At 41.4% G+C, this 26,050-nt stretch overlaps 1 protein-coding gene across 2 annotated transcripts in view; it reads right to left on the bottom strand.

The window, feature by feature from the left end:
- fndc3a (fibronectin type III domain containing 3A) overlaps positions 1-26,050 on the bottom strand; it is a 207,668-nt gene that overhangs the window by 111,377 nt on the left and 70,241 nt on the right. Inside the window, exons 3-4 of one of the 2 annotated variants that reach the window (XM_080204233.1) lie at positions 13,539-13,614; positions 6,901-6,984 (exon numbers count right to left, since the gene is read on the bottom strand). In XM_080204233.1, the coding sequence (XP_080060359.1) occupies positions 6,901-6,984; positions 13,539-13,614 (160 nt within the window). The remainder of the gene's footprint in view (positions 1-6,900; positions 6,985-13,538; positions 13,615-26,050) is intronic. The other variant, XM_080204234.1, reaches the window with a different exon arrangement.

The raw sequence follows: 26,050 nt of genomic DNA, 5'->3' as shown, positions 1-26,050 counted from the left end.
TGCTCAGTTAATGGTTGTTCGTCTGTTGTTGTCGATGAGGACCACGACACCATTAATCATTCTGTGGCTAGATGTGATGTGTCCAAAGATGACTGATCAGGCCAATTCGGGCACGGAATGTTCTGGCACATATTGGTCAGACTTGTGTAGATACTGTAGTTGTTGCGCTGGTGGCTCTGGACTTGCGCAGCTCACGCTTAAGTTGTGCTTCAGCAACGTACCTAGCTTTGTAAACTTGACCACTTGTGGATGAGGCAGTGCCAGGTAGGGCAGTTTTGTGCCAGTGTTTCCCAGGTGGTCGTGTCTATGTCGAGCAACTTCAGGAAGGCATTGAGTGTGTCTTTGTAACATTTCTTCTGCCCTCCATGCGAGTGTCTTCCTTCAGAGAGTTCCCCAAAATGGAGCTGCTTGGGTATGCGCTTGTCTGGCATACAGATGACAGAGAGAACTTGCTCTAGAGAGAACTTCAGTGTCTGGTACTTTGTCTTGCCATCTGATGCGTAATATTCTGCGAAGACAAGTCATGTGGAAACAACTGAGCTGTCTTGCAATGCCTTCAATACACAGTCCACGTTTCACAGGCATACAACAGGGTAGTGAGTACCACAGTGCTGTAGACCTTCAGTTCTGTTGCTGGGCTGATTCCTCAATGTTCCCATACAGTGGAGCGCAGTTTACCGAAAGCAGAACTTGCCTTTGCTATTCTGCAGTTAATACAGTTCTGTATCAATAGTCACTGGTAGGGAGAGGGTGCTGCCAAGATAAGTGAACTGGTCCACTGCCTGTAGTTTCTATCCTTTGGTTGTGATTATGGGTTGTGTACGGTGCATGGGGAGCAGGCTGGTGCATGACTTCGGTCTTTTTAATGTTGATGGTGGGTCCAAAGTTGTCACAAGCTGTGGAAAATTTGTCCACACTGACTTGCATCTCTGGATCTGAGCCAGTAAAAAGTCTGACAACACCAGGTTTTAGTCCAACCGATTTATTTGATAGTAAACTATCGATAGTAAAATAAATCAGTTAGACCAAAACCTGGTGATGTCAGACTTTTTACTGTGTTTACCCCAGTCCAACGCTGGCACATCCACATTCTGAGCCAGTGTACAGGGCGCAGTCATCGGCAAACAGGAAGTCTCTCAGAACAGTCTCCTTCACTTTGGTAATAGCTTGAAATCTCATGTTGAAAATCTTCCCATCCGCTCTGTGTTTGAGGCTGATTCCATCAACACTGTCCTGGAAGGCAACATTCAGTATAGCAGTAAACATCATGCTGAACAGTGTGAGTGCGAGCACACAGCCCTGTTTGATGCCATTGGTGATTGGGAATGCCTCAGAGGATTCTCTGCCATCCAGTACTCTGGCCATCATGGAACTGGCGTACTATCTGAATGAATTTGGGGGTGAGGCAGCCGAACTTTGACATGATCCTCCACAGGCCTTGTCGGCTGACAGTATCAAATGCTTTCGCAAGGTCAACAAAGGTTGTGTAGAGCTCGCGATTCTGCTCCTGACACTTCTCCTGAAGTTGGCACGCAGCAAAACTCATGTCAATAGTCCCGCGACCTTTGCGGAAGCCACACTGTGACTCTGGAAGCAGGCCTAGCTCTAGATGAGTGACCAGATGATTTAGCAGGACTCTTGAAGGTTTTTCCTCTGACGGAGAGCAGTGAGATTCGTCGGTGGTTGTCGCATACTTGCCGATTGCCCTTCCTCTTGTAGAGGTGTACGATGGAAGCATCTTTAAGTTCCTGAGGATCCTTGCTTCCAAAAGAACTGGAACAATTCGGTGAGCTTCTCGATAAGTACAGGACCAGCAGCTTTGTAGATCTCTGCGGGTATGGCATCTGTCCCTGGGGCTTTGCCACTGGAAGTCTGGCTGACAGCTTTTGTGACTTTGGCTACTACCAGTGGGTCATCCATGGCACTGTTGATATTGACCTGGTGAATCCTGTCTATTGCCTCATCGTTAATAGGCGACGATCGGTTGAGGATGGCTTCAAAGTGTTCAGCCCATCTCTGCAGGATCTGAGCCTTCTCTGTAATGAGAGTTGTACCATCTTTACTCAGGAGGGGGTAACTCCTGAGAGATTGAGGTCCATAAGGTGTGTTGAGGCCTTCATTAGAATCGTTTCAAGTCGTTTCTGTCGGCAATATCCCTGTATTTCATCTGCATTGGCGCTCAGCCAGGCATCCTGCATTTTACGCAGTTTATTCTGGACTGTCCTGTGAGCACTGGTAAAAGCATTTTTCTTGGCAGCTGATGATGGGTTGTTCTGACAGGCCCGATGAAGATGGTGCTTTTCAACAAGTAGAGCCTATATCTCCTCATCATTCTCATCAAACCAGTCATGCTGCTTGCAGGTAGAGAGCCCGAGCATCTTCAGTGCAGGTTAATGGAGAGCATCCCTGAAGCATTCCCAGTCATCCTCAGCGCTGCCTGCGAGGTATAGGTCAGCAAGCTTGATTTCTAAGTCTTCAGCCAGTGCTGAAGCTATGCTGGGGTTCTTTAGCTTGGTCGCATTGATTCTTTTCATAACCTTGCTTCCTTGTGGTCACCTCTTGGGTCTGATGCGGAGCCTCATTTTGGAGAGGATGAGCCTGTGATCTGTCTAGCAGTCAACACCACACACGGCCTTGGTCACCCTGACATCCTGCCTGCCTGCCTTTTCTCCTGACAATGACATAGTCACTAAGATACCAATGCTTAGAGTGGGGGTGCATCCAGGAGGACTTGTTACGGGTAGGCAGACGGAAAGTCATGTTGGTGATGAGAAGGTTGTGTGCTGCACAGGTCTTCATTAAGAGTAGGCCGTTACTGTTACACTTGCCCACTCCATGCCTCCCAATGACTCCCTGCCAGATTACAGAGTCACACACTACTCTTGCACTGAAATCGCCAAGCAAGATCAGCTTGTCGGTACTGCTCACTGCTGATAAAAGGGTGTCTAGTTCTTCATAGAACTTGTCTTTCATCTCGTCCAGGTTGTTCATTGTGGGGGCATAGGCGCTGATCAGGGTGGCTTGACTTCTGTTCTGTAGCAGAAGTTGGAACGTCATAAGCCAGTCGTTCACACCATTGGGTAGACTAGCAAGTTTCCGAACAAGGTGATTCCTGAAGGCGAATCCAACTCCAGCATCACGACGCTCATCGCTTCAGCGACTGCTCCTGAAAAAAAGAGTATCCACCTCCAATTTCAGTCAACTGACCTACCTTGGCAAGACAAGTTTCACTCAGGGCTGCAATGTCAATGTTGTATCTTGCAAGCTTTCTGGCAACTAAGGCTGTTCTTCTCTCTGGTCTGTCTGCTGTAGGTGAGCAGCGAGCGTGTCCAAGAGCGTGCGCGCGTTCCAAGTGCCAATGTTGAGCGGTGTCACCTTGTGTTTTATTTTGTTTGTTCGACCACAAGATGGGATCCCTGCCAGCTGCGGTAAACTGGCCAGGTTGTAGTGAAGCAATGTTTAGGGCACCTTTTCTAGCCCCTTCCTTATTCTATGGAGGTGAGCAGTGCGTCTCAGGTAGATGCCGAGTTTCACTGCTGCTTTGGTCAGCAGAAAACGACCATTAGACCCGAGTCGCCCGTGTGCAGGTCCGTGACTACAGCTCCCAGTGTATCCCCACCTGCTGCTTTATCGCTCGCCCATCACCACAGGACTTCAAAGGTTGAACAGGATGATGATGATGATGGTGGTGACGGTGTCGAGACTAGTGCTTGATTTGGATTAGAGTGAGGGAGAGTTGCGCAGCGTCAGCCTCACTCTCTCTTCCCAATTCCCATCTGGATGCAGTGGCAAGACAAGAGTCAAGATGGCTGGAGGTGGGAGTAGGCGCAGTGGATGACCAGGACGTCTTCTGTACCTTGTCCTGCTCTTCACGTTCCACGGTGCTTACAGAGGCCACCTTCTTGACTGTTAGACCTTCCATTGGTCTTGTCTGCTCAATCTGCCGGAGTCTGTTTTCGTATGCTGGGATAGCCTATCTCACCGAGGGTTGAGACCCATTGGCTACCCTTACATGGTTTAGCCAGTGTGTTGAAGACGTTGCCCGGGATGTGGTCGCTGTCGCATGCAAACAGCTACGGGGAGCCACAGGTGAGAGTTGACTGCCAGGTGGGGACAAAGGGTGGACAAACCGCCCTAAAAAAGACATGACATGTTCCCCCCCTCCCTGATACCCCATACACCTTAGTTAATAGTAGGGCATTAGAGAGAGTTACAGAACAAAGAGATCTAGGGGTACATGTTCATAAATCCTTGCAAATGGAGTCACAGGTGGACAGAATGGTGAAGGAGGCATTCAGCATGCATGGTTTCATTGGTCAGAACATTGAACACAGGATTGGGACATCGTGTTGAAGTTGTACAAGAGATTGGTAAGGCACACTTGGAATACTGCGCGCAATTCTGGTCACCCTATTATAGAAAGGATATCATTAAACTAGAAAGAGTGCAGAAAAGATTTACTCGGATGCTACCAGGACTTGATGGATTGAGTTACAAGGAGATGCTGAATAGACTATGACCATTTTTTACCTCTGGAGCATAGGAGGCTGAGGGGAGACCTTATAGAGGTCTATAAAATAATGAGGTAGATAGTCAATGCCTTTTCCCAAAGATAGGGGAGTCTAAAACTAGAGGCATAGGTTTAAGGTGAGAGGGGAGAGATACAAAAGTGTCCAGAGGAGCAATTTTTTCACAGAGTGAGTGTGTCTGGAACAAACTGCCAGTAGTAGTAATAGAGATGGGTACAATTTTATCTTTTAAAACGCATTTGTAGTTACATGGGTACGATGGGTATAGAGGGATCTGGGCCAAATGCGGGCAATTGGGATTAGTTTAGGGGTTCTGAAAAAAAAGGGCGGCATGGACAAGTTGGGCTGAAGTGCCTAATTCCATGCTGTAGACCTCTATGACTCTATAACAGTTGAACAATATTTAAAAAATAAAAAGAAACAACCTTAATTTCTAACTTACGTCTGTTTCAATTCCAAATGAGCAACATTCTTCTCTCAGACTCAAAGGCCACTCTAAATACAGTTAACAGCCATAAAGTGGTTTCAGAGAGAGAAGCTTTCAGAGAGAGAAAGAGAAAATGAATTTCAGCCGCTTGCAGAAAGCAATTCCCAGCCAGAAATGAAAAGTTATTTTTCTGCCCATTAACCATATCATCACATGACCCTGCTTACCTAAATCCACCTTCCATTCCTTTAATCAAAGAACCTGGGGAAATCTCCATCTATAAACAAGGATCCATTAGCTCTATCCAAAGATCCTTAGACAGCACCTTCCAAATCCATGCCCACTTCCATCCAGAAGGACAAGCGATGCAGACACATGAGAACACCACCAACTGCAAGTTCCCCTCTAAGTCACTCACCATCCTGACTTGGAAATATATATTGCCGTTCTTTCCCAGTCACGGGGTCAAAACTCTGGAATTTCCTACCTTATAGCATTGTGGGTCAACCCACAGCACACAGACTGCACTGTTTCAAGAAAGTAGCTCACCACTACCTTCAAGGGTCATTAGGGATGGGCAATAAATGCTGGCCAGCCAGTAACACCCATGTCCCACGAATAATAAAAAAGTAAATACACATGGTTGAAATGAGCAATTATCCTGCTCTTCCAGCATCTGATCTAAATGTTTTCCAGACACACCAACTGCTTGCAGGTTAGAGCTGAATCCATAAACAGGCCCCTTAAACATGAAACAAATATGTATCTATTAGCAGTAGCACAATAGCATTATAATCTGAAGCTGGAGATATCCTCCCTGACAGACCAGCACCATCTTTGCACTTGGAACTAATCTTAGACATCATTAATAGAAGGTGAAACCTTCTATTGAATAAAACTTTGTCACGTTTGAAGAATATTCACACCCCAGGGAACTGCAAGCCAGTGAGTCTTATGTCAGTGATTGAGAAACTATTGGGGAAGACTTTGAAGGAAAGAATCTATCCCCACTTGGAGAGGCAAGGTTTGAGCTGGGATAATCAGCATGGCTTCAAAGGGACGCCTACAAATTTGACAAATTTTTGAGGTGGCGGCCAAGTATGTAGATGAGGGTAATGCAGTTGATGTAGTCCAAATGGATTTCAGCAAACCTTTGATAATGTCTCACATGGGAGGCTTATAAAAAAGCAGATGCACATGGGATACAGGATAATTTGAAAAGTGTGACGTAATACACTTTGGAAGGAGTAATTTGCCAAGGAAGTATTCAACGAATAGCATGATCCTAAGATGAACAAAGGGATCTTGATGCATTAGTCCATGGATCTCTGAAGGTGGAAGGGAATGTTAGTGGGGTGGCGAAAATTGCCTTCATCAATTGAGGCATAGATTACACAAGCAGAGAGGTCATGGTGGAGGTATATAGAACTTTGATGAGACAACAGTTGCAGTACTGCATGCAGTTCTGGTCGCCACATTATAGGAAGGGTGTGATTTACATTGGAGGTGTCGCAGAGGAGAGTCACCAAGATATTGCCTAGGATGGAACATTTAAGTTATGAAGAGAGGTTGGATGGATTTGTGTTGCTTTTGTTGAAACAGAGAAGATAGAAGAACAACCTGATCAAGGTGTACAAGATTATGAGGGGCATGGACAGGGTGGATGGGAGAGCAGCTATTCCCCCTACTTAAAGGGTCAGTCACAAGGGGACACAAGTTCAAGGTGAGGGGCAGAAGGTTTGGGGGGGATGTGAAGAAAAACATTTTACCCAGAGGGTGTTGACGGGTTGACGGCCTGAAATGTGCTGCCTGGCAGAGTAGTGGAAGCAGGTTGCCTCACATCCCTTAAAGTACCTGGATGAACACTTGGCACATCATAACATTCAAGGCTACAGGCCAAGCGCTCAAAAATGGGATTAGGAAAGCAGGTCAGATATTTCTCACGTTTTGGTGCAGACTCAGTGAGACCAAGGTCCTCTTCTGCATCCAAGAGAAAATGCTGGAAAATCTCAGCAGGTCTGGCAGCACCTGTAAGGAGAGAAAAGAGCTGACGTTGAGTCCACTCGACTCTGTCAAAGCTGCTGTTCATTTGGATTTTTGATGTTTATTGTAAAAGTGGAAGTCATCATTGACCAGAGAAGGATCTTACCCAGAGCCTCACTGCAATAAGTATCTGCTAAGCAGTCCAAAGTGACTACTCAATTTTTACTTCCTGAATGCACAGTACTTATTTTCAAATGAGTTTTAGGTCAAAAGTGTAATAAAGCCTGCAAGCAGGCACATGCATCACAATCTGTAGTTAAGCGGTTTCCATTGATTTATGCAGGCAGCACATAAACTTCATGCTACCTACTCATCACAACTGTTACATGGAGCTAGTGTTAAGCAGGCCACTGAATAGCTTCACAAATGAGCAAAGGACACAAAGCACCACTTAAAACTAGCCTGCAATACCAGGTGCTGGAAATATCTAGGGAAGAGTTTCTGAGCAAGAACAACACTGACAAATGGCACAACAGAGCTGACAGCATGTTCCAAAGTTCTCCATCACAGTACTGGAGACCTTAGTGCAAGAACAGTAAGATACTCCATCCACAGCAGACTGGTGATGTTCATGCAGGCAAGGACTATGGTATATTCCATGCATTGCCCATATAGGTGTGCTTGGTAAATGGCACCCTGCTCCTGGGCAAGCTTACTATCCTGGTGAGGTTGCTGCTTGCTCCACCTGCTTCTGTCTGGAAAGAGAATGCAATATGTTCTTCTCTGTTTGCATACAGAGTGCCAGTGACCTTTCTTATACAATAGTGGAGAGCAAAGAGATACCAGAGATGTCACCTGCTCCAGCCTGGGATTAATCCCTTGTGAAGACATTGTTAGCTATGGTTGTGTCTATTAACAACACCATCCTCACTCTGTTCTGAGACAGGAGGTCAGCCTGCAAAAGCTGGAAACTTCAGTGAGGGCCTGAAATGCACACGGTTCCATTCTACAGTCCAGAAGGACATAAGAAATAGGAGCAGGAGTAGGCCATCTAGCCCTTCGAGCCTGCCCCACCATTCAATAAGATCATGGCTGGTCTGAAGTGGATCAGTTGCACTTTCCCGCTTTCTCCCCATAACCCCTAATTCCCTTGTCTATCAGAAACCTATCTACCCGTGACTTAAATATATTCAGTGAGGTAGCCTCCACCACTTCAACGGGCAGAGAATTCCAGAGATTCACCACCATTTGAGTGAAGAAGTTCCTCCTCAACACCAATCTAAACTGCACCCCCCCCCACCCTATTTTGAGGCTGTGTCCTCTAATCCTACTATCCTTTCTAAGCGGGAAGAATCTCTCTACCTCTACCCTATCTATCCCCTTCATTATCTTATATGTCTCTTTAAGATTCCCCCCTCAGCCTTCTTAACTCCAACGAGTACAGACCCAGTCTATTCAATCTCTCTTCATAGGCTAACCCCTCATCTCTGGTATCAGCCTAGTGAACCTTCTCTGCACTCCTTCCAGGGCCAATATATCCTTCCGCAAGTGCGATGACCAAAACTGCACACAGTACTCCAGCTGCAACCTCACCAGTGCCCTGTACAGTTGCAGCAAGACCTCCATACTTTTATATTCTATCCCCCTCACTATAAAGGCCAACATTCCATTCGTCTTCTTGATCACCTGCTGCACCTGTAGACTGGGTTTCTGCAATTCGTGCACAAGGACCCCCAGGTCCCTCTGCAGTCCAGGTCCTGGAATTGCTGTTTAAAGCTGGTGTGGATTGGTTTCCTATTCAAAGTCCTCGCCCTCTTCAAACAGTTTATTCTCTTCTATATTGTCTCTGCTAACTCTCTATTATGCTGCAAACCAAAAATAGAAACTACAACATCCATGACAGGGAGTAACTGAGCAGAACCCTAGAAATGAGAACCAAGACATCATAAGCCATACCACGCCCTGGAGACCTCATCAATTAAATAGCTGTACAAAACAAACACTTCTACTTACTTAGCAACAAGTGACAGAAATCAGTCAACAACTTATCTTAAAGTACTTGATGATTCCTTTAAATAGCACTGATGAAGAGTCCATCTTGTTACTGAACACATGCTTGGCTGTACAAGGTTAAGAGAGGGCATTAGCTGGAGCATTTAGCTTGAACATGGCAGTGCTGGAGTCAAACCAGTGGATGATGTCACAACCTCCCTACTTTACATTCTTCCAGCACAGCCCCAGCACCAAGTTAACGTATCCCCAAAATGGCACACACAGCACTGAAAATATGAGTACAGCTGCAGCAGCAACAAATAAGTGCAGTGATTAGACAGTAATACAAACAGCTTGATTCAAACTCCTAGTTACTTACAGTTCATCCTTTCCTAAAAGTTTGTAAGTCCCCACCCACAGCCGCTTATTTTAGTACTACTCCTATGCATTTTTTTTCCCCCTCTCCACTCTCATGATCCCTTTTTCCATTTCTTTCCCCTCTCAATTCCCAGTTCTACCACTTGGTCTATTAATTCCATCACACTCTAAAATCCAGTTTACCTGAATACTGCACTCCTGTGCAATGCCACGTGTAACTGAATAGAGTTCACATACTCTGTTCCCATATCAATGCATTAAAATCTACCTAACCATCCCTTGGCCTATGGACTTAAATGACTTAAATCTTTATGAATGTTGCAAATCTGTCTTAAAAAACATCTAAAGTAAAATGTAAACTGCAAATTTCATGTTATGCCACATTCATGGTCAGTTTTTTAGTCTTCAAAAAGTGCACCCTACAGCCAAATTGAGCTGCAATCAAATCAGCTTGTCATTAATTTCTTATTTATTCCATGAGCTTTAGCCTTCTCTAAAATGTAGTATATTGATTAAAAGCTTTCTGAAATTATTACTGTTAACCTTTTCAAAGAGATCCCACATCCAACAGCTTTTTCCAAACAGTGCTAACCACTCGGTAACTTCTGTGTTTTTGGAAGAACATCAATTACATTCTAAAAGTATGCTCAAATACTTCACACAACAAAAGTTATCTCAAAATTGTTATCTCCTGATACATGTCTCACTGCTTTTTTGAATATCAGGATAACATTTCATATCTTTTGTTACAAACAGGTGAGGAGGAGCAAACTGGCATCCCTCTATTCAACCTCCTCAGTTGGTCACAACAGAAGTTTAAGTTTATTTTTCATGAGGCTATTTCTTTTTCAAATCAGAATATATTTAACTATTTAAGTTGTGTAATAAGGAGCCAATCAAACAAGGTTTTACTGAGTCTTTGAAAAAGCAAATTTATTAACCACTAAACTCTACAAAATTAATGAAATACAATGTCAAGTATTCAGCCATCGTTTATTCATTTAGGTCCACCTGTACAATGGTATCAGAAATGAGAGTTAGAATCCAATGAAAAATGGTGAAAAAATACAATTGTGTCCCTCATTTACCCTTGAGGTGTAGATTCTAAATGCTGCACTGATTTGGGTTAGGTAGTTTATTGCAGTCAGTTATAGATGATGAAATCATTGAGATCTCTGGCTTTCTGGTAGAGTTGCTTCTTGAACCTGGTAACATGTTAATTCCAAAACAGAGAGGAGGAGAGAAAGCAGTTGTCAGCCTGTTTCCTCTGCTAAAGACTTTCTTGACACTGCTTGTAGCACTTGCAATCCCTCTCTAGTAGCTGGTCAGCCTTGCCTTGAAATATTTCATGCACTGCTTGTTTCCAAGAGGTTTGGGGTGTGCCTGTCTTTGGCAACCATTGTTTCAGTATTCAACACTTTGAATACTTGATGTTTCTTCTGTAAATAATAACAAGTTTTATTGGGTGCCGTCTGATTATAGGAGATGTCTTTTACTTCAAATTGCTCAGAGGCTGATTTGTTGCTCACCTTCAGCTTGAAATGTGGCCATGCATTTTTGAGTAGATTGCTCTATGTCAGTTCAAGCTGCAAAATTTCCAGTCAGTTGCAAGTTGAAAATTATTTTCAAAAATAATGGAGTATAGCCTCATGACACCATCCTCAAATATAATCTCGTATTTATGAAGCTTTTGTAAGTGTTCATCACTTGAATTACTTCATTTCATTGACAATTTGAGTTCATATGTTATGTGGCCCAGGAGTCCTGTGAACATTTCATTGCTTATTTTTGTACATTGTTATGGTTCAGGTTAGAAAGTTCAAAGTGTTTTATGAAGCCTGCCTGAATCATACGTTTTGTATCTTGAATTTGGCTAGGATAAGTATGAAATGCCTCACTTCAGCTATGATTCAAATGACCCAGTAGGGAGCTTATCTAAAACAAAGTTTATTTAAGAATATAGGCAACATGTATACTAAGAAAATTAGCAATACCTTTTAACAATTACAAACAATAAAACAGAAAGAAAACAGCCACAATAATGTATCATCCTGTAATTGAATATTAAAGCTATTCCAACAAACCAAAATCTTTCATAGACAAAAGCCTTTTCATAAAACTTAATACAGCTTGGATTAAAATCTAACTTGACTAGAATTGAGTGTTTTGAAAGCCTGCACTTTTCTTCAGGAAGGCAAAATGTTGCCTTGAGATAATCAGCAGAATTTCCAATTAGAAAAGGAAAACAAAGACAGAGACTTCAGCTTCCTTTTTGCCTGATGTCCCTGCCAAAACTAAAAACCTAAACTGCAGTCTCAGAACTCTCAAAACTGAAACCTTTAAGTCACTGGAAAGAAAAAAAAACTGTCCAAAAACACAGGACCTTTTCTCCTGATAATGCAGGATCATAAAATTAAACCCAGAGTAAACATAAACAACTCTCGTTTAAGCTATTGAAGTAGCAATAAAAGGACTCAACATAGTCAACCTGGCAACAATAATGAAATCATTGAAGCTGTGAGCTCAGTAACCACTGAAACAGAGAGCTGCAGAAATCATGATTTAAAAAAAACCCACCTTTCTTAAATCCTTGCTTCGGTCACGTGTTTTGGAAAAAATTAAGAAATGGACTTAATCCACAGATATCTTTGTGGAGATTAATGGGAAGAATTATTCCAACATTGTTCCATTTCATGATATTTAGACTAACCTTTTTCTAAGGCCACCTACACAATTTTTAATATTCACATCTCCTGGAAAGAATCTGGAAAAACCGTGGTCCATAACTTCTGAGCTCCAAAATGTCACATCTGAGCGGGGTTGCGTACCCAAAGGGTGTACTAGGGGACCTCTGACCAGAAGTCACCAAGCAAGGATTTAATGGCAAATGCCTGGGAAGTTCAAACTGGGTAGTTGTCCTGCAATGGGAACCATCCAAAACTATGATATAAATCGCAAACTTTAGATGGATCCAACGGTCTTACAGTGATAGTTAACCAGAAAAAGTTAGAAGAGGAAACAGTACTTCTAACTTCTGGTTAACAATAGTACTGAAACCGCTTTAATTTTTTATTTAAATATAACTTGCTTAGCCTTTAAATTGCTTTCACTTCTTTATTCAGACACTTCTACATTCAAACCCTGTCTTTGTTCAGACACTTCTTTTGTATATCTTTTATTCCTCATTGCCCTGATCTATAGATATATATCTATAGCCCAGTCTTAAAGATGTCACTCTTCCATCTGCATACTTTCAACCTGAATCTAGGTACAAATATATTTCTTGCACATGACAGTATATCACCTTCAAATTAACTGAACTGAAAGGATCAACTTTATTCAAGAGTTCCTTACAATAATGGTATTATTGACTGACACAAAACCCAAATACTTAATTTGTTTTATTATGCATTTGATCCACACCTGTGCAACTCAGAAGGGACAGGATATCAGATAAAGCATCTTCTAAAAGAGAGCTCAATCTCTGCGAAAAGTTGACTTGTGAAGTTCTGCTTCTGGTATTCTATCCAACCTTTTTGGAAACAAAGAATTCTGATCTGTAATTGTAACAGTTCTCGTGATCTCCGAGACTGAGACTGTTCCCGTTTGTTGCACTGAACGAATTGAACCCGGCGCCGGCTTTCCTATCGGGTGGGGAAAATCTGCGTGCGCTATTGCCCCAGAGAGAAACACAGCACCGGCCGGTTTGTCAATTGAGCAGTTTGTGAGAGGGTCATAATCACGAAGATCTGCTCAACTTCCAGCAAATCTTGTAATGCTCTTCTAACGTAACCTTGTAGGGAACTGGCCAAACCATATTTCTCCAAATTTATAAGGCACTCTGTGTTGATTCCGTATTATATTAAGTTCATTGGTCTGCATGGTTTTGGACTATACTGTGTTAAAAGGCAGGGCCAAAAAGGTCAGTTTGGCAAGCTGCAGAGAAAATTCACCATTGAGCAAATAAACATCTTGCAGACACTGGTATACATTGACAACTATGAATAGCAGGAGCTGTTAAGAAAACTCAAAGCGATAGTTTATTCCAATGGAATAGTGCTTCACAGAACACTCCAAACCATTTTAATACAACGATTCAGTGCATTTTCTGAACAATTTACACAAAGTTCTTCCTTCATTTTGAGAAAGACTTAGTTGCTGCACTCCATTAGAAGCTTCAGACACATACTGGACTATCAAACATTGACAACTTATTGGCAGTAGCTCACCTGTAATGCACTGAAGCTGCCCATCCTCTCTTCTTATGGTAAACGTCTCACCTGGATTGACTTGAACCAAAATAACCTGTGATTACATAAATTAAAAATATGCATTTTAACTTTACATTTTTAAATTCTGAATTACATAGAAATAACAATGGAATACAAGAAAAACACCCCACGTTTATACAGTTCCTTTAAACAAAATTTCTCAAATTATTTCTATATTCAGCTTGGTACCATATTGTAGTACGAACATTAAAATTATTAAAAACCTCTTTTTGTTCTTTCATTTTAATCTCAAATATTTAGGTAATCCAACAAGCTCTAAGCTTTGGATGCCATTTCTTTTCCCTCCACGGAAATGTATCTACTCTGTACACAGCCCATCTTCTCTTTGAAGGCTTCCAATTGTTCAATTGCTGTTTTGTCTACCAGTTTTTGATTGCAATCCGCCCAAGCCAGATCCATTTCCAATTCACTGAAGTTAGCCCAGTTAAGTAATTTTACACTTAATTGTACCTTTGCTCTATTCCAAAATTGCTTAAGCCTGATGATTTCATCACTTTCTCAAATACAATCCCAGTGCAACTTGCTCCAGTTACCCCCTGCACATTTCTAAAAAAATAGATCCAGGACCACCAACTTTCTCACTGAACTGGAAACACACTTAATAAAATTCTCTTGTACACATTTCAGAAATTAATTTTCCTTTTTGTCCTTTATTTGATTACTATCCTAGTCTAAATTGAGATATTGAAGCTACCCTGTGTGAATGCTTAAGAGCTCTTGCATTCTTCTGTAATTTACTTGCAAAATCTAGTGCTCTATCTCCTTTTTTCTCTGGCGGAGAGAATAATGAATCACAAAATTAGAGTTAAGCCATTTGGGACTGAAAACTTGAAGCACTTCTCACACAAAGATAGTGGAAATATCTTTCCTCCCTCCCCACCACCCATCCCTCTAAAGCTAGTGAGCCAATTAAATTTTCAAGACTAAAATCAACAAGCTTTGATTAGGTAAGGTTTGAATAGTGGAACAGTCCTGAGTTGCAGAATGGCCTACTGCTGTTTTAATGATGTCTTATTATTGTGCCTTTAATATTGAAGTACATGCTATTTTGTGTTAAACTATCACAGCAATAACTTGTTCAAACTCTCCCTAAAAAACAGAAACAAAATATATTTGACATTTAATTATGCCTACCAAGACGAAGGTTCTATTTTCACCTCAGCCACAGCAATGATATGTCATCCAGGAAATACAGATGGTATCTGGTCATTCGATGCATATTAAGTGTGTGCTTATGAGGTTGACCCAACTGTTGCAAAATAAAGCCTTCAGGATCAGGCTTCATACAAACTGACCAACTAAACACAGAATTAAATGCAACCGTGGCTCATAGTTCCAATCCAGGACTTGCACACAGAACTCAAATCAAGATTGATCCTTCAGTGCAGTACTGAGGGAGGGCTGCATTGTCAATATTCCCTCTAATTTTTTCCATCCACGTTTGCATGTTTGGTTATGTGCACCAATATCAAGGTAATGTGTGCAAGAAGAAACTAAATACTATAGTGTACATATATATATATTGTATACACACACTTGTTTATAAACGTTACCATTGGCATGGATGAAAAAAAATCATCCCAGCCATTGATAAGTCAACATGCTAGTCCACAAATTACCAGCTTTACTGAATTCAATTTTAAATTTTCCACGGTGGCATTTGAATTCACAGCCTTTTGGTTCAGAACCACAACTAAATGCTACCATACATGAGGAAGGTATTTGTCAGTATTTATATTGTAGCTTGTATTTTTGTCACTTGACAAAAGAGACATTGAACTGGTGGAGTGGTTCAAAGTGAGGCAGGATCATTTCTTCCAAGTTGACATCTGGGCAGGACCTTACCATTGGAAAGATGCAGCATGGATTCATGAAGGGCAGGTCAAGTTTGACTAATCTGGTGGGATTCTTTGAAAATATTACATTCGCAGTGGATAATGGTACTGAAAGTCTGCAAAGGGATATAGCTAGTCTAAGTGAGTGGGCAAGGGTCTGGCAGATGGAGTACAATGTTGATAAATAGAACATAGAAAAACTACAGCACAAACAGGCCCTTCAGCCCACAAGTTGCGCCGATGATATCCACACCTACTAGGCTTACCTATAACCCTCAATTCTATTAAGTCTCATGTACTCATCCAGAAGTCTCTTGAAAGACCCCATCGAATTTACCTCCACCACCACCGACGGCAGCCGATTCCACTCACCCACCATCCTCTGAGTGAAAAACTTACCCCTGATATCTTCTCTGTACCTACTCCCCAGCACCTTAAAACTGTGTCCTCTCATAGCAACCATTCCAGCCCTTGGAAAAAGCCTCTGAGAATCCACCCAACCGATACCTCTCAACATCTTATACACTTCTATCAGGTCATCTCTCATCCTTCGTCTCTCTAAGGAGAAAAGACCGAGTTCCCTCAACCTATCCTCATAAGGCATGCCACCCAATCCAGGCAACATCCTTGTAAATCTCCTCTGCACCCTTTCAATAGCTTCCACATCCTTTCTGCAATGAGGTGACCAGAACTGAGTAAATAAATGTAAATGGTAAAACAATTGCAGCATGCTGCTGTGCAGAGGGACCTGGGTATTCTTGTGCATGAATCACAAGGTTGATTTGCAGGTGCAGCAGGTAATGAAGAACATAGAACATATGTTCTATGAAATTTTGTCCTTCATTGCTAGAGGGATGGAGTTTAAAAATAATGAGGTTATTTTGCAGCTGTATAAAGGTGCTGGTGAGACCACACCTAGAATACTGAGGAGAAACTGAGTATACTGGAGCTATACTCATTAGAATTCAGAAGAATGAGGGGAGATCGTATAGAAACATATACGATTATGAATGGAACAGATAAGATAGAAGCAACAAAATTATTTCCACTGGCATGTGAAACTAGAACTAGGGGACATGACATCAAAATAACGGGAAGCAGATTTAGGATCGAGTTGAGGAGGAACTTCTTCACACAAAGGCTTGTGAATCTCTGGAATTTCCTGCCCATTAAAGCAGCTGAGGCTACCTCATTGAATGTTTTTAAGGCAAGGATAGATAAATTTTTGAACAGTGAAGGAACTAAGGTTAGGGTCAGTGGGCAGGTAAGTGGAGCTGAGTCCACAAAAAGATCAGCTATGATCTTGTTGAATGGCTGAGCAGGCTCAAAGGGCCAAATGGTTTACTCCTGCTCCTAATTCTTATGTCTGACAAGCTGACGAGACTTACCTTTTGAATTAATAGAAAATATGGAAAAGGCTTTCTTAATTTACTTTAAACTGCTTTAGAACATAAGAACATAAGAAATAGGAGCAGGAGTAGGCCATCTGGCCCCTCGAGCCTGCCCCGCCATTCAATAAGATCATGGCTGATCTGTCGCTGCTCAGTTCCACTTTCCCGCCCTCTCCCCATAACCCTTAACCCCCTCTCTTATCAAAAACCCATCAACCCGTGTCTTAAAAATATTTAGCGAGGCAGCCTCCACCACTTCAACGGGCAGAGAATTCCAGAGATTCACCACCCTTTGAGTGAAGAAATTCTTCCTCAACTCCGTTCTAAACCGCCCCCCCTTTATCTTGAGGCTGTGCCCCCTAGTCCTACTGTCCTTTCTGAGCGGGAAGAGTCTCTCCACCTCTATCCTATCCATCCCATTCATCATCTTATACGTCTCAATGAGATCTCCCCTCATTCTTCTAAACTCTAACGAGTACAAGCCTAGTTTATCCTTTAAATACTGAAGGTGGTAATTTATTCACATCAAATATAGACAGAGGTATAGCGCCTTTGTGAATTTGGAAAGTGAAGGTCAAAGAGACACAAGGCAAAATTTAATGCCCTTCCCTGGTGCAAGCTTGGTGGCAGGTGGCATTTAATCAGGTATGAGGGCCTTCCCATCCCACTGCCAGCTGAGATGCTTAAGTGAGCAATTGATGCCCACTAAGGACCTTATCCTCCACTGCTGGTATTAACCTAGCAGCAAGTGGGGTCTCACCATGCAGGGAGCACAACAAGAAAACCGAAGTGGGGTTGATTGTCAGGTTCCTCCTTCAAAGGCACTGAGTACCTGATTGAGGGACCTGGCATCAGAAAAAAGGGGTGCTCTGCTCTTGCTGTTGACTGCCCATTCATCCCTTCCCTGCAACCTCCACCCTATCATCACCCTTAACATTCAATAGCATTACCATTGCTATAGCCCTCACCATCAATATGGGATCACACAGAAGAACTAATTGCAACTGTAGCTCATGATTCCAATCCAGGACTTGTACACAACTCGATTGAGATTGATCCTCCAGTGAAGTACTGAGGGAGGGCTGCACTGTCAGAGGCAATGTCCCCTCTAATTTTTTCTATTCATGTTTGCAATGGATTGGTTATGTTATACTATTGGCCAGACATTGAGTACAACCAGCTGTATGAATACTGCCTCTACAAAAGAATGTCAGGGCTAGAATTTCTGCGGTAACTCACTTCCTGACTCTACAAAATCTGTCCATTATCTACAAGGCATGGTCAGGAATGTGATCTATTTGCCTGGATGACTGCAGCTACAACACCACCCTAGAAACTCAACACCATCCAGGACAAAGCCACCCCTTTGACTGGCACCGCTCCACCACTGACACACAGTGGTAGCAATGTGTTTTACATACAATATTTAATATATATAATAATGACCTCCTTCTGCACAGTAGGGATTCTATGACCTCTATAGGACACACTGCAGCAATTCACCAATGCTCCTTCAACAGAACCTTCCAATCTGCGACATCTACCACATTGAAAGACAAGGGCTGCAGATGCATGAGAACAAAATCACTTTCAAGTTCCCCTCCTAACAAAACACCATTTTCACTTGGAATTGCATTGCCATTCCTTCTTTGTCATGGGATCAAAATCACAGAAATCCCTTCCCAGCAGAATTGTGGGTGTACCTCCATTTAACTGCAGCAGTTCAAGAAGGTGGCTCACCACCATCTTCTTATGGGCAATTAGGGACGGGCAATAATTGCCAGCCTAGCCACTGATGCCCAAACCCAGGAAAGAATTTTTAAATCTATAAAAGTACAATCAAATACTTTCAACAAGCTCGTTAAAGGCAAAAATGCTGAAAGAGTAAATTAGATTCATTTTGCAATATCTAATTGAGAGAGTCACCAGACTGGGGCAAAGATAACTTTTAGCTCAGAATCAGGTCAATGCAAGGAGCCACCATTTGCGCTTTACAAGCTCTGAAAGAGCGGAGCATTTCAGAGGAGCCAGAACGTAATACAAGCCGAGCAGCGTGGTGGAAAAGCCACGAGCTGGGGCTCTCCTAAAAGCTGGGATGTGGGATACTGGGGCAAGTGGATTGAGAGAATCCAAGCCAGGTATGGAATAGGAATCCAAAACATAAGCAAAGAACTGGCAAATTGGTGAATATAATATTGCATCATGAATGAAACCAGAAGATTTGTTTATCAGACTTGCAATATAATTTACAATCCGCCTATGAATATTTGTGTTTTTGTTGCAGGGAGAATACAACATTTAGTAAGACAGTACTGTTCATGTTCCAAGCCCTTACCTATTTCAAAGTGATGAGGTAAAATTAGTACAGGGGCTATAAAGCATGAGAAGCTGGTGAAGCCAGAAGATAAGACTCAGCTGCTGAATGGCAGACTACTGTCAACATATTGCCTCAGTATTAAAGAATATTGGTAATGGTGATGATCTGGTTATTCACATTGATTGAACTGATACATAGAGAAGAGTTTGCCAAAGCTGTAATGCACAGTTACTGGCAGCTGCACACAACATATGCCATCTCTTCTATTGGGAGAATCCATGGAAAATAAAATCAAGTGTTCACATCAGGGCACTGGCCAATCACAGAAGGAAGCCAGGCCTTCATACCAAATGCCTTTACATTCAGAAATGATTTAACACTACTTTGTAGCTCCAACTGGAGAAACTATAAAAGGGGCACAGATAAGAAAGATACACACAATACATATCCTGTTCTTTTTGGAATATCAAAATATAGATCTTTAAACGCTCTAGATCTTTGCAGTTTATAGATAGATCCTTTCTATAATCATAGCCAGTTTGAACTTCATTTGTTTGAAATGTTCATAATTTTATTTCTAATCTGATGCTTGTATAAATCCAAGATGAAATAACAGCCTGGGCTGCCTTCCGATTTACTTTTAGTTGCTTCACTTCTCATTACAAATTCAAATCTAGATTCTGAAAGAACAGTTCTAATTTCTCACTAACTTCATCTTTCCAGCTATGGGAATCTCCTCTGCAGACTGAGATCTAAGTAACTCAAAATGACAATTAAGATTTTGTCACAGCCACTAAATCAAAGTGCATTTTGCTAATGCTGCATCAACTGCTCCTGCTTGTTAAATACTTTAAAACATATAATTAATGATCATTGATGTCCACCAATACATCACAGGTGTGCAGTCCTGTTTGTTTAGCCACTAGCATTATAACATTGGACATTCTCTTCATCTCATTGCAAACTAACCCATTAAGATTCCAGTTGCATTATCTTCTTCAAAGGAAATTGCTTGAGATTTCAAAAGGGGAAGTACCTTTACAATCAAGAATGATCTTGGTAGTGGCAGTTCTGATCATTTTGCAAAGAACGTTCCAGAGACTACATTTTCAAGAGATTACAGGATCACCTCAAAAAGCAAAGGATTCCTTCAATCAGCCCATTGTTAGTTACCAATTGTATTGCACTCTTACCTTTTTAGGATTGTGTGAATCATTTTAGTACTAAATAAGTTGGTCAGTATTTTTTAACCTGTACAAAATCATCAATGATCATAAAATTTTCTATATTTTTTTCAATAATTGCTAGGCTTAACTATTCTATGAGCAGCACAGTGGCAGAGTGGTTAGCACTGTTGCCTCACAGCACTGGAACATGGGCTCAATTCCGGCCATGGGTGACTGTGTGGCGTTTGCACATTCTCCCCATGTCTGCATGAGTTTCCTTGGGGTGTTCTATTTTCCTCCCATAGTCCAAAGATACGTAGGTTAGGTTGATTGGCTATGTTAAATTGACCTTTGTGTCAGGGGGATTAGCTGGGTAAATGTGTGTGATTGGGGGATAAGGCTTAAGTGGGATTGTCTTTGGTGCAGGCTCGATGGGCCGAATGGCTTCCTTCTGAAATGTAGGGATTTTATGAGTTTTCATCAGACATGAAAAAATGTAGGTATGTGATAGGTTTTAAAAGAAAGTGCAGATAAAGGTAAAGAGGAGAGGAAAGGAAAGAACAAAAGTCACAGTCTAAGATGGAAGGCAGGAAAGATTAGATAACAAAGATCATGGTGCAAAGCAAAAGGAGATAAATCAGGAATTAAAAAATGACTTGCCGGAGGGTATAAGTGGCCAAAAACAGAATAAGTCCCAACAGCTGCCATTCAGAAAAAAAGGGATTGGTAGTTATGACTTGAATTTATTGAATTCAATGTTGAGTCCTGAAGACTGCAAAGTGCCAAACTGAAATATGAGACTCTATTCCTTGAGCTTTCATAGAGTTTAATTATAATCCACAGTTAATCTAGAATATTCTAAATGACTTAATTGTATATCAATTGCATTTAATTATATGCAGGTGTAGGGCATTAATGTTTTATTTGAGCACAGTTGAAAAGACAAAAACTGAAGTTGGTTTTCCAGAAAGGAACAACGACTTCCCATTGCCTCAAGACAAAAGTGCTATATGATGGCTATTGAATTTCTCTCTATTTTGTTTAGACTATGGGATTATTTCCAAACATGAGGTTGAAAAACATGCTTAAAATAGTCTAAAGATTGCTGCAACTCTGAGAATTAACTATTGTAAAGTGAATTTAACCTTATATTACTAACATAATAGTCCTTTAAAACTGTAAGCAGAGATGACTTGTGGAATGTCTTAGCTAAACTTGGATACCCTGATAGAGGTACAAATCTGATTCAGCAGTTTTACCATGGAATGAGGTCAAGAGTTGCTGCCTGTGGTGAATACTCTCACCACCCCCCAGCTTTAATGTAACAAGTGCGTAGGGTTGTCTTGTGGATCTTGTGTTATTCAGTATATTCTTTGCTGCCATGCTTTCAGGACCATTTGATGGAAACATCCAATTCAGAACAGATGGCACTCTCTTCAACCCAAGACAACTGAAATTCTCAACTAAGAGATGGTGATACAGGAATTACTGCTTACCAATGTCTGTGCCCTCGTATCAGATTGTAAGATGGCCTTCAAAGGATCGTGGGCTATTTTTCAAAAGCAGCTCAATTGCTAGAATTGTCTCAGTTGACAGCAAGGTAAAAGAGAGCGTTGCCAGAGCAAGCTCAGAATTTGTCCATTTACGCTAGAGAAAAATTAGGTGTCAAAATTACAACAAAACGTGGCGTGTACAAAGGTACAGTAATATCTATCTTCCTTACATGTTTGAGAATCCAGACTACCTACTCCAGACATATTAAGCAGTTGGACAGATTCCGCATGAGATGCACTCGAAACTCTATGGGTACCAAATGGCAGGACAATATACCCAAAGAGTCACTTCCAAGAGCAGAAATGCCTGGAATTGAAGCATTCAGCATCAGAGCCCACTCAGATGAAGTGGACACGTGGTATGTATTGATTGATAATAAAACACCCAAGGTGTCATGTATTCACAGTTTAAACTCATCTGTCTGCAAGGTAAGCAAAGATCCTGATTCAAGAATTCCTTGAAGGCAAACATCAGGAAATTTACAGACTAACATTTAAACAAAAATACTTTTCAGGACAAATATGTAAATACTGATTTGACTGTCATTTTCCAGTGTTCCATAAATCCTGGTGTAGCACAAGACCGGAAGAAAGCAATTGCAGTTCAATGTTCAAAAAAGGAATGATGCATAAACCTGATAATTATGGCCAACTCATCAAACATCCACAGTAAAAAAGAAACACTATACAGAATCTTAAAAGTAACATTTAAAAAGAACAGGCATTGTTACATATTTGGGTGGATATTAATGTTTTTGCGCTGCCAGTTTAAGAGTCTAGTCACATGTTTAGCTTGTGATGTCATCAGCTGCTCTGTGGGCTTTCAGGCAGTCTAGCACAAGCCTTAGTACAGTGAACTTTTCAATAAACCTGCCTGCTGACAGCAACAAATCCATGCTGTAATTCCACTCTCTTTCATCTTCACAAGTGCAACACATACAACAGAATAAAAAGAAAAGTGGTGATGAGGAGCAGATTAAAAATTCTCTTCTACAAAAAGAAGAAAAAGCAGAGCTGCACTTACTCATTCAAGGGTCGATCTCCTTTCCATGTTTCTGATGATCGGAGCAGAATCAGCAGCAGTTCAGTGATTGCACTTATCAGACCAGTATGATAGTGGGGCAGAAAGATGGATCCCTACCAAGTAGTAAAATCAGGGCAATCTAAGGAGTTCAGGATGCAGAGCTTGCCATATGTGCACTTTAAGTAAGGTACAGAAGTGGAGTGAAAATTAGATCTCCCTTGCATTACACTGAAATCTACAGCTAGCTGTTACATCGACTCACATTGAAAAAGTAAAACAAGACCGTTGTTATCAAAGAAAACCTGGAAAAAGTTACTGCACATATCCCGGTAACCCAGTAAAAATGGCAGGAAAGTTTGCTGCCATTGGCTCATTTGAGGAAGATTCTGAGAACTGGAAGTTCAATGCAGAACGATTTTATTATTTACTGGCAAATAAGATTTCAAAGGATATTGTAGTCCCTGCTTTTCTTAGTACCATTGGCAGTAAAACTTTCAATTTACTCTAAAGTCTGGTTCAGTCTGAGAAACTCAGTAGCAAAGCACACCAAGAATTAACTAAGATATTGGAAGACCATCATTCACCCAAACTCAATGATAGTAGAATATTTTAGGTTCCATAAACAAAATCAGTTAGAATGAGAGAAGACAGCTCAAGTTGGGGTAATCCTAAAGCACCTTGTGGAACATTATGAATTTGCTGACTCTCTGGATGATACAATTGGAGACTGTTTGGTTTGTGGGCTGTGGAAAGAGGCTATACGGCAAGGATTGTTTACTGAATGGAGTTTGCTGCTAAGGAGGCTTCTCAGCTTGGAGCAAGCATGAGGATCTATAACATGGGTGCCACCTAGAGCAACAGGTATGTCATTGCTGTGCAAAGCGAGCCATTCACAGGTTGATTTCTGGCGCAGAGATAGCCACTACATAAACTATGAAAAAATTGGTCACATAGCACAAACTTGCTGAAGGAAATCAGGTTCTTCCGGAAAGAATGTTCAAGTGAAAAAAAATCAGAATACAACTAAAAGGAAAAACAAAATGAACTCCACCAAAAGAGTTTACGACATGAAGAAAAAGATCATCTGTACAATGAAGGCAGAGCCCATGATTCTGATGAGGAATTAAACTTGAAAGTAACTTCAATTCAAGGAGAATCACATCGGATCTGGGTAGTTCCAAAATTAAATGGACAGCCAAAAGAATGGAGATCAATACGGGGGCTGCTGACTCCCTAACTCCCAAGACCACCTATTGAGAAAAATTGAATCAACTACCACTAAAGCAGCAGATATCATTTTGAGGACCTACACTGAGGAAACAGTGCTTCTGATAGGGGAGGCAATGGCCTAGTGATATTATTGCTAGACTATTAATCCAGAAACTCAGCTAATGTTCTGGGGACTTTAGTTTGAATCCCACCACGGCAGATGGTGGAATTTTAATTCAGTAGAAATTATCTGAAATTACTGACGACCACGAAACCATTGTCAATTGTCAGAAAAACCCATCTCGTTCACCAATGTTCTTTAGGGAAGGAAATCTGCCATTCTTACCTGGTCTGGCCTACATGCGACTCCAGAGCCACAGCAATGTTGTTAATTCTCAACTGCCCTTGGGCAACTAGAAATGGGCAATAAATGCTGGTCAGCCAGCGACGCTGATGTCCCATGAATGAATTAAAAAACATCACAGTTAGAGTTATATTGACAAACTGCAAAGGTGCCACTCCACGTTGTCTGAGCAAGTTTTCCAGCTTTTTGGTCATCCTTGGCTATAGAAGATAAAGTTGAATTGGAATACTGTGAAAAGATTAGTCAATTCTCAAACAGATTTACAAAGCATCTTTGAAAACTTTGGTGGTGTATTTGATGACACATTTGGTTCCTTGAAAGGAGTTCAGCTGCTACTTGAGATCAAGCAAAACAGTCAACCTCATGGCTAGAGCAGCACCCAATGCCATACATCCAAAGGTAGAATCTGAATGAATGAGACTTGTGATACAGGAATCTTAGAATCCATCACTACTAGTGACTAGGCAAACCTAATTTTGCCTATAATGACAGGGCGATACATATTTGTGGAGATTTCAAAACAACAAACAATCCAGCTGGCGTGTGAATCAATACTCACAATACCATTGATTGAGGACTTATTTGCTGGTCTAGCAGTAGGAGACGAGTTCAGCAAAATTAACCTATTGAGGCCTACCTGCAAATGAATGTCACAGCTGTATCTCAACACCTGTTCACCATCATAACACAAAGGCTGACACCATTGTAAGAGATTATCTTTTGGGATAACTTCACCACCTGCTTTATTTCAACGATCCATTGAACAGTCTGATGAGGTTACAATGTTGCCCTGATATATTAAATACTGGTACAAACAAACAAGAACACTTACGTAATTTAGATGCCACATTGAAATGTCTTCAGATGTGTAGTCTTTGTGTTAGGAAAGATAAGTTATGATTTCTTTCAAACATCAATACAATAGTTAGGCGATGTGATCAATAGCAAGGGTTTACGTAAGGCACCTAGGAGGAAGAAGGCCATCATGGAAGCTCCTCGACCAACAAATGTAACACAGTTAAGATCATTCCTAGGGTTAATTAACTACAATGGAAAATTTGTTTAGAATTAAGCCAACCTGCTCAAAGCAGTGCATAATTATTGTACACCAAACAAGCATGGCAACAGACACCAGAATGCGAAGAAGCCTACAAGTCAAAGCAGCACTTAAAAAGTCAGAAGTATTGGTATATTTCAACCCATGGTTACCACTACAACTCGCCTGTGAAGCATTGAGTTGGAGCAGTAAGTACTCCCTTGCTCGCAGCGAGTAGGCTGCCACAATGGTCTTTAATGCTGTCAGCTTTAATACTATTCCTACGAGATCAAGTTCAGTCAGAGAGCCATGTCAATGCCAGAGCCAAAGCATTGTCACATTTGCCTTTGACTACTAGTCAAGTATCACCTAGTAATATTTTCTATTTTTCACAGATAGATAACCGCCCAATGACTGCATTTCATGTTTACCAACAGACCATAAATGATCTTGTGATGGGAAAGGTACTGGAAATGGTGTTAAAAGGGAAGATAATGGGAAGCCATATATTTCCAGAAAACTCAAGTTGACAGTACAGCGCAGATACCTGTTTT

This window comes from Carcharhinus amblyrhynchos, chromosome 15 (assembly GCF_965287045.1).
Source record: "Carcharhinus amblyrhynchos chromosome 15, sCarAmb.v2.hapA, whole genome shotgun sequence".
In the NCBI taxonomy this organism is placed as follows: Eukaryota; Metazoa; Chordata; class Chondrichthyes; order Carcharhiniformes; family Carcharhinidae; genus Carcharhinus; species Carcharhinus amblyrhynchos.
The sequence above is the reverse complement of the archived record's forward strand: the minus strand, read 5'-3'. Positions and strand labels throughout refer to the sequence as shown.